The sequence below is a fragment of the Vombatus ursinus genome, unplaced genomic scaffold, assembly GCF_900497805.2.
Source record: "Vombatus ursinus unplaced genomic scaffold, bare-nosed wombat genome assembly UNPS02014777.1, whole genome shotgun sequence".
In the NCBI taxonomy this organism is placed as follows: domain Eukaryota; kingdom Metazoa; phylum Chordata; class Mammalia; order Diprotodontia; family Vombatidae; genus Vombatus; species Vombatus ursinus.
In genome coordinates this window covers 3,098,875-3,108,934 of record NW_020954555.1, presented here as the reverse complement: position 1 = coordinate 3,108,934, position 10,060 = coordinate 3,098,875, and the positions used below count along the sequence as shown (strand labels likewise).

The following is a 10,060-nucleotide window of genomic DNA, read 5'->3' as shown; positions in this document are numbered from 1 at the left end:
TTTAAGGGTATTCAACCAGGAAAACTTCCTTTTTTGCCTTCTCCTTGAAGACCTATAAAAATAACTGCACTCTTGCAGAGTACATAAATTGCACTTTTATAATTTGTTGTTTTAAATGTTACTGATGTTATTCTTTTGTTCAATCTGAAGGCGATTAGCATCAAATATGTGTAAGAATAGAGAATATTAAATTAGTGGATTTGATACAGCTCAGTATCGGCATATACCAGTTATACATCTTGAGACATCTAAAAGACAACAGACAAGTTGTCAAAAAAAAATCATTTGTTTGAATCAATTGATCTATCTTCAAGGTCTTTTTTTAAAAATACAGTTTTGTTAGAAATAAGGCCTTAGAGAAATAAAGCCTTCTAGTTAAAAACAAAACCAAGCTCAGAGTGAGTGAAGAATCATCTATTAGGCTTCTCTTGAGAGAAGCGAGCACAACACACTTTAGTAGCACATGGACCCTGGTTCAGTGGTAGAAACAACTTTTTTTTTTTTTGCTTTTTGGTGAGGCTATTGGGGGTAAGTGACTTGCCCAGGGTCACACAGCTAGTAAATGTCAAGTGTTTGGTCTGAGACCGGATTTGAACTCAGGTCGTCCTGACTTCAGGGCCGGTGCTCTATCCACTAGCTGCTCCTAGAAACAAATTTTAAACTGTTAGTAAGATCCATACTCCACCCACGAGGGCTCCTATTGGTCTAGCTCATCTGAGTTACACCCTTCCTGGACCGCCCATCTCACGTTTGTCCATGTTCTATTAACTCCGCCCACTTCATGGATCCCATGTTAAAAATGGCGGGTATCTCCACCCTTGGGGTGTGAGAGTTCATATTCAATAAGCTTATTAAGCAAGTGCTGGAGGAAAAGCCTTTGCCCTATTGAAGCCCCGTCCTTGAACCTAGCTGGTTGCAACCGATTTAGCCTCTCAGGTTCTTTCTTAAGAACTAGTTGTTTTTGGAGTACTTTCTGTTTGTTTGAGGGACTAGCCACAAGATCTTGGAATTTCTTATCCTGCTGTGGAAGCCTAACCCCCTGAAATCTTTCTTACAATTTGAATTTCTGGCAATGAAAATAACTGTTTCATTATTAAAGACTTGAGATCCAAATCAGTGAAACACAGGAATCATCATTTCACAACTGTTCTAATTAGTTCACTTCATTTTTAAAATGTTTTTTTCTTTAGTAGCAGGTATTTGAATAAAAGCTTAAGATACATGTAGATCCAGATTTCAAGGGGAAATACCCTAGTAAAATTTCCTTATAATTCTTTGCTTTAACTGAGAAAATCTATAAGAATTTATGTTTTTTGTAATGGGGTCTGAAAACAATACTTTTCTTGTAACACTCTTACATAGAATCTTAGCAATTTCTCTGTATATGTACTGCATAGACTGACTTCATAAAGTTGGAAAACATAGTAAGCCACAGATAAAACTGAGTACAAATTGAGTTGTCCAGGGAAAATATGTTTAAAGTATTATTAGATACAAATGCAATTTTTATGAACCTTTGCATAATATCCAACTATTTTTCTCAAATAAGAAAATGTTCATTATAGAAATGTTCTCATATAAGGATACAATTCCCCTCCCCCCAATCATACAGAATGGAACTTGAGCAATCATTTACCAAGTTTGCTTTCTACTGCATGCAATAGAAATACCTCCTGGAGATCAACAGGTGACACAAAAGAATGACATTTACAGAATGCCATTGTAGTGGCAGAACTATAAATAAGGTCAATCATTATGCAGATATCAATCGATTCTGGTATTAACACTTGCATCTTAGTTATTTATAGAGAACAACTTTGGTCCATTAACACATATAATTGAGAACAGCAATCAGGAGTCTTTCAGTCAAGTTACACGGCTGAAAGGGTCAATAATCACTTCCCATTGTTTTCTGTAGGCAAGTCCTTTATCTATAGAAATCTGATAGCAATTCAATTCTGGTATTTTCCAGCTACTGGATGAACAAGATGCTGAAAGCCATTACTATACAGCATAGGAACTCTTTCATTCACTGATTCTGGCACATTTCCAAAATATACCCAACAGTCCGGTTTTATTTTTGTCCAAGAGGCTAAGAGCCAAGGATCGGATATACGCACAGGTACATATAAGCAGTAAGATTACTGTCAGTAGGCCGTGAAAGTTGAAAATAGCAGACATAAGGAGACCTCTGCTACCCCCAGTCACCAGATTTCTTTCTTAAGGACCACGCCTTAAACCCAGATTCCTCTGGCTCTCCTGTCCTTTGATCTTGAAGAGGACCAAAATGACATCATTATGTGAGAGTCAAGTTATGACTGGGGCTGAACAGACCAAAAGGAGCTTGGAATGTTCTACCACAGGTCAGGCACATCCTAGGCCAAGCCCCATTGGTCATTGTTTGGGCCCAAATTGGTTCAGATTGAATATAAATAGCAATTGTTTGGGTTTTGGTCAGGTCAGAAACCCTGAGGTTCTTCCCCTCCCAGTTGATTTTTTTTTTTTTTGACTTGGTAAAAAAGGCCATTCTCTGCCTCATTTCTCACCTAGCCTTAATCACTGCAAGGACTCAGTTAAGCTGAGACCTGTCAAAGACCTGAGCTTGAAAAGGCCAAAGTCTCCCACTGCATCCAGGGCCATCTCCAGTCATCCTGATCTATATCTCACTACTGGACCCAGATGGCTCCAGAGGAGAAAGTGAGGCTGGTGACTTTGCACAGCCTTCCCTCACTTAAATACAATTCACTTGCAAGTCACGGCATCACCTCCCTCATGTCATTTCCTCTTTGAGAAGAAAGGACAAACACCAAGCTCCTAGAGGGCTGGGACAGTCTTTTGTTTCTTTTTATATCCCCTTTAGCACAAGGTTAAGCACAAGGCCTGGCACATAGTAGGTGCTTAGCGAATGTTTATTGAATGAATGTTTTACATATTTTTTTGCAAGCCTCTTTAAGGTTTAGCTTAATAGAAAACATTTGGATTCTTGGGGTCTGCTTTTGCATTCAATCTGTTGCATTACATGGTTGTGGTTGAACTGCAGAGTCCCAAAAGTCTTACTGCATTTTTGGACATTCTGAATATGAAGAAAAGCTGGCCTCACACAGATATGTACATGGAAAAGGAAGGGTTTTTTAATATGCAAATAAAATCTGAGCATTATTATGAGAGTAGTTTTAACTTCAAGGACCCCCTGAAAGGGTCTCAGGGACCTTAAGGGCTTGCAGACCACATTTTGAAGGCCGCAGCTATAGAGGAAGAACCGAAAAAGAAAGACAAATTAAAAAAAAAAAGGTGTAAGGATATCTCTCCTAACCTCAAACAATTCGACCTAGGCTGGAGAAACACTGGAAAGAGAAGGGTCCGTGAACTGACCCAGAACAGAAAAACAATGCTATTTGAGTGATTCAGGAAAGCAGCACTTTTCATGGCCACATGAAGAGATCTTTTTGAGGAAGTCTGCAGGATCCAGGGATAAAACAGAAAAAAATTTAAATAGGCCAGAAGTGTTTTGTGTCCTCAAGTTAGAGGGGGAAAAAATACTATTAACACAATCAGGGGAGATTCCAGCATTAACTAACTCCACCTGGGGTACAGCTGCTCAAGAGCTGGCACCTGAAGAACAGGTAACTAGTACATTCTGTTGGAGGAGAGCCAAAGGGTGGGGAACAGCACAGCAGAGCCAAGGATGGTGACTTCTGTGAAAAGCACCATGATGCCTGCCAGGGAATGGAGGAATGAGAGCGTCTAGTAAAAGACAAACGAGGTACAGAGCTCTGCCCCTTTGCTGATGTTCCACCCGGGGAGTCACAGTAGCTACAGTTTCCTAGGGGGTAGAGGAGACCCCCTCCCCCCAAGAGGGCAAAGGATCTCAACTCTCTATGGGCTCAGACATGAATGCTTTTTGAATCCTTTATTATGCAAACTAAACAGTAATGTTTTGAACCCTTGTGAGCCTAAGCACTTTTAAGGGGAGCTGACTGCCTGAATGGTCTTCAAACAGTTCACTGGACAATTGTTCAGAGTTGGAGCTATGAATCAGTACAATTGGAAAGCACTTTAGATTATTCAAATAAAATGACTAAAATCTCTATATCCTTTGATCCGGAGAGTCCATTACTAAGTTTATATTCCAAGGAGACCTTTGATAAAAAAGCTCCTATCTACAGAAAAATATTAATAACAACACTTTTTGTGATAGCAAAGATTTGGAAACAAAGTATATGCCCATCAAATGGGAAATAGCTAAACAAACTGTGGTTCATGAATGTAATGGAATATTGCTATGTTGTAAGAAATTATTATTGTAATAAACACAGAGAAGTATGGAAAAATCTATATGAACTGATACAGAGTTAAGTAAGCAGAGCGGAGAAAACAACATACACAAGACTATAACAATGTAAATGAAAAGAACACAAACACCCACATCAAAAATGAATGTTGCAAAATTATAAAGAACATGGTTAAAAAGAAGAGATATGAGAAATCACTCCCACCCACCCCCTATGCAGAGGGGAAAGGTTCACTAGTCAAAATAAACAGTGTTGGAGACTCATGAGCTATGGTTTTGTGGTGTCTTAAAAACAAGTTGGCTTTTCTGAGTGACCATGTGAATTTGTATCTATTTCAAAATTATACCTTAAGTGACCATGTATGGATCCCTATTTCCACTGGAGACAGGTATCCTAGGAAATGGGCTGACTGGGATCCTCAGTAGAAAGAACTTTGAGATATGAGACTTGATCCTAGTTTAAGCTCCAGCACCAACTATCTGGGTAACTTTGGGTGAACCATGGTCCTCCTCTGGGGCTCAGTAGTCAGTCAACAAACATTTAGTAAGTACTTACTAGGTGCTAGGCACCATGCTAAGTAAGAACTAGAGACACAAAAAAAGCCAAAAAATCACTTTCAAGGAGTTCATATTCCAATGGGGGAGAAAAATGCAAACAACTATGTAATATAAATATATATGTATGTGTATGTATATATCTATATAACACAAAAATCTTTCTATTTATATATATTCATATACACATATACAAATTATATGCATTATATTTATATACATATTATAACCTTCCATCCACATATATTACCTATAGATATATCTCTAGATTTATCTATTCAGGAGCAGCTAGATGGCACATTGGATAGTCAGGAAGACTCATCTTCCTGAGTTCAAATCTGGCCTCAGACACCAGCTGGGTGACCCTAGGAAAGTCACTTAACACTCTTCGCCTCAGTTTCCTCATCTTTAAAATAAGTCGGAGAAGGAAATGGCAAACCATTCCAGTATCTTTGCCAAGAGAAACCCAAATAGGGTCACAGAGAGCCGGACCTGACTGAAAATGACTGAGTAACAATAATATCACAACTGACATTTATATAGTGCTTACTACAATAACATTTACTGTATATCTATATAGATCTATCTATCTATCTATCTATCTAGAGAGTAATAATCTCTAGGGAAGCCACAAGCAATAGGGGGAAGGAGAAAGAGAGGGAGGTCTAGGAAAGGTCTTCATGAAGCCTAATGTAGGATTTGATCTGAATCTTGGAGAAACTAGAAAGTAGAGGTGATGAAGGAAAGCATTCCAGGCATGGGACAACCAGAGAAGAGACAGTTGTGTGCAAGGAGCAGCAAGAAGGTCAGTGTAGCTGGACCATAGAGTGTGTGGAGGGGAGTAAAGTGAAAGAAGCCTGGGAAGACAGGAAGCAAGCTTCCTGTCCTTCCAAGCTCTAACCCATTAATCTGTCAGCATCTTCACATGGCCCTACATGTACTGCAAAGGTACCAGAGAAACACAAGGGGGCAGTATATCTCTAAAGAAAACAAGGATTTGGAGAACAATCCCAACCAAAGAGTACACATTTTCTTAGAGACTGACTTTCTGGTGATGTGTAGGAGCTGAATGAGTGAGAAGACAGCAATGATCTAGTTTTGTGGGGCAGTGCACAGAGTACCAGGCCTAGAGTCAGGAAGACCTGAATTCAAAGGCAGCCTCAGACACTTACTAGCTGGGTGACCCTGGGCAAGTCACTTCACCCTGTTTGCCTCAGTTTCCTCATCTGTAAAATGAGCTGGAGACAGAAATGGCAAACCACTCCTGGATCTTTGTCAAGGAAACCCCAAACGGGGTCACACAGGGTCGGACATGACTGAAAACCACTGAACAACAACAAAGGAGCAGAATGAGTGAGAAGAGAAATGATGCCGTTTTTTCTTTGGTAGCACGAACCACACTGACCTCATTGTCCTCTCTGCTCAGCTTCCTTACTACTCACACCCCCTGAAGGCAGATGAGTGGAAACCACACTTTGGAAGGGGCTCATTAGTAGCTAGAATATCTATTCTGGTTCCTTTTTTGACTCCCAAGTTCTGTTTTTATACAAATCAACTCTCGGTCATATGAAGAAATAGATAATGACAGACTCTGTTCCAGTTTTGGTCACTAGCCACAAGGGAAATCCCACTGTTTTCAGTTTTTGAAAAGACTTCTGGGATTGTCTGGAAACAGCCAGGTGGCTCAATGGATAGAGCACTGGTGCTGGAATCAGGAAGACCTGAGTTCTAATCCAGAACTCTGATATTTACTAGCTATGTGATCCTGGGCAAATCACTTAACTTGTTTGTTTAATCCACAGGAGAAGGAAATGGCAAAACACTCTATGGACAGCACTGGTGTGTTATGATCCATGGGATGACAAAGAGTTGGACACAACTGAATAACACCACAAATGGGGATAATCATAGCACTTACTTCCCAGGGTTGAAGTCAGGATCAAATGAATTAATATTTTTAAAGCACTCTGCAAACCTTAAAGCACTATGTAAATGCTACTAGCTCTTATTATCATATCAGATATGTTGATTAGTTTAGTTGAACTGTTTTTTCCTCTTGATTTTTTTTCTTGATTTTATTTTTTTGTTATAAGGGATGGTTCTTTGACAGTGAAAGGTATATACTCGAAAATGTGGGAGATATAAAAACAAAATATATCAAAAATAAAATGAGAGGATTAGACTAAATTGGGGTTCTTAATCTGGGGTCTGTGAACTTGTAGGCTTCAAAATTTTTTTGATAACTATATTTCAGTAAAGTTAATTTCTTTTGAAATCCTAGGTATTTTATTTTATACATTAAAATAGATGATTCTGAGAAGGGATCCAGAGGCTTCAGACTGTCACCAAAAGAATCCATGACACAAAACGGGTTAAGAACACCTGGACTAGATGGTCTCTATGGTCACTGCAGTTCTAACACTCTATGACAGCAATACTTCAACTTTTTGGTCTTGGGACCCCTCTACACTCTGAAAATTTATTAAGGACCTCAAAGGGCTTCTGTTCATGTGAATTATATCTATTGATGTTTACTGTATTAGAAATTTAAATGGATAAATTTTAAAATATTTATTATTGAAAATAAAATAGCAAACTCATTATATGTTAATGTAAAAGACATACATTTAGCATAAAATAATCATATTTTCTGTGAGAAGAGTGACATCGTTTTACATATTTTTGCACATCTCTTTAATGTCTGGCTTAATGGAAGACAGCTGGATTCTCCTATTTGTTTCTGTATTCAATCTGTTGTAATAAGTTGTTTTGGTTGAAGCATATGAATATCTTGCTTCACACAAATATGTAGTTGGAAAAGGGAGAAGTATTTAAATAGGCAAATAACATCTTAGAATTATTATGAAAATAGTTTTATCCTTGCAGGCCTCCTGAAAGGGTCTCAGAGACTCCCGGAGGCGGGTGGTGAATCTGTGAATCATACTCTGAGAACCACTGACCCACAAATTAACCTATGAAACAAGTTCAAAGTCATAAAGCTCCACACACAACCTTTCCTATTGCCTTCTGCATCTGAGCAGAACACATTCCCTGTCTACATTCTGGCTCTTTCAACCTGTTGGCAGTTTAACTCTCATCCCTTGCTTTCCGTTCTCAGTAACAAAGATCTGGGTTATGCTCGTTGTTTCTCACTCACACAGCTAGCTGTCTCCTTGCTCTCCAGATCAACAGACATCACCACTACTCAACCTTTCTTTTCTCTCTAGGCTCTGTGATCCATCAGTTCTAGATACTTCCTTAATACTTCAAAAGATCCATCATTTCTTTTTCTATGTGGGTAGCCCCTTCAATGGTATAAACCATAATCTTTTCTTACCCCAGTACATGGGTTTGCTGAGTTGACATGGTCAAAAACCCCCAAACATTCACTACCTACTGGCCAGGTTATGACCTCTCTGCAGTCAGCCCAACTGGTTTTTAGACAACCAGAAGCCTTCCTTCCCAGCATGAGTAGATCTGCCAGGACTCATCTTTCACTGCAACAGCTTTGGAGAAGCCAGGATCTCCTCCATGCCACAATGAGGCACTGGAGGAGGATTTTTGAGAAGGCACGATTTCCAAACACAAGATTCCTTTTCTCGGCTTTTCGACTTGGGAATTCTGCCTCTTTCTAAAGTTAACATCAGCTCCAGTATCCTTAAGTACTCCTATTTTTGGAAGCAGCCTAGAAAGGCAAATCTCCAGTTAAGAGAGATGGATTGTACAAGTGAAAGATCACCTTCTATCTATTGCATTACCTGGAACAGCCCCTGTGACTCTCCAGTGTATCAGGAAAAGCAGAAACTTCAGGTATCTCATGCTTTCGAGTGTTCCTCTGAAAGTCTTTCACTTTTTCAGGAACTTTTCAGATCTCAGATCTTCGTTTGCTCTGGAGGTGTTGACACCAGTCAGCAGAACTTTCTGTTCAGTCCCTGGTACTCTGAATAATCAGACCACTAATTGGTGAACTCTTCTTCTAACCTGCAGGGTGTGTACTGGGCGGGACAGAATGTGTAGGTAGGCTGGGAAGGCAGAGAATTAAAAGGAAAAGGTACTTTGTACTTTGTACTTCAGTAGGGCCTGTTCTTCAAGATACTCCAAATGTACTTGTACCCTGGAAAAATACATAAACCAAGTACATCTTAGTTAAAATCACCTTTAGAAATGTATTAGTTATGTGACTTATAACGATGACTAAGATTACTTCCCCTCAATCTTCATTATAAGTAAAGGTGATAATAAATAATAGCACCCACCTTTTAGAGTTGTTGGGAAAATAACAGGAATACAATATTCATTTTATTTCACACAGCTAGTAAGCGTTGTGTTTGATCTGAGGTCGGGTTTGAACTCAGGTCCTCCCCCACTTCAGAGCCGGTACTCTATCCACTGCGCCACCTAGCTACCCCAACATTCATTTTTTAAGATAAGATTTTGTTTCAATTTTTTTCTCTCTCCCATCCTCCCTCCCCAAGACAGCAAACAATCTGATATAGGTTATATCTGTGCAATCATGTAAACATATTTCCACATTAGTCAAGTTGTAAAAGAAGAAACAGAACAAAAGGGAAAAGCCAAAAAACAAAACAACAACAACAACAAAAAAGCGAAAATAGTACACTTTGGCCTGTATTCAGACTCCATAGTTCCTTCTTTGGGAGGTGGATGGCATTTTCCATCATGAGTCTTTTGGAATTTTCTTGGATCCTTGCTGAGAAGAGCTAAGTCTATCATAGTTGATCATCACACACTGTTGCTGTTACCGTGTAAAATGTTTGTCTGGTTCGCTTACTTTACTCAGCATCAGTTCATGTTAAGTCTTTCCAGGTTTTTCTGAAGTCTGCCTGCTCATCATTTCTTACAGCACAATAGTATTCCGTTACACTCATATACCACAATTTGTTCGGCCATTCTCCTATTATGCTGCTATAAATATTTTTGCACACGTAGGTCCTTTTCCCTTTTTTAGGATCTCTTTGGGATACAGACCTAGTAGTGGTATTGCTGGATCAAAGGATATGCACAGTTTGATTGCCCTTTGGGCATAGTTCCATATCGCTCTCCAGAATGGCTGGATCAGTTCACAACTCCACCAACAATGCATTAGTGTCCCAATTTTCCCATATCTCCAATTTTTATCATTTTCTTTTTCTGTCCTATTAGCCTACCTGATAGGTATGAGGTGGTACCTCAGAGCTGTTTTAATTTGCATTT

General features: G+C 39.2%; 1 protein-coding gene and 1 pseudogene across 2 annotated transcripts in view; both read right to left on the bottom strand.

Moving 5' to 3' along the window:
• Positions 1-10,060, bottom strand: part of LOC114045031 (acid sphingomyelinase-like phosphodiesterase 3b) — a 43,668-nt gene that overhangs the window by 22,235 nt on the left and 11,373 nt on the right. For both annotated transcript variants that reach the window (XM_027864818.1, XM_027864817.1), the window contains exon 2: positions 8,605-8,960. In XM_027864818.1, coding sequence (XP_027720619.1) covers positions 8,605-8,665 — 61 coding nt within the window. In that variant the 5' untranslated portion in view covers positions 8,666-8,960. The remainder of the gene's footprint in view (positions 1-8,604; positions 8,961-10,060) is intronic.
• Positions 1,973-2,181, bottom strand: LOC114045032 (annotated as a pseudogene).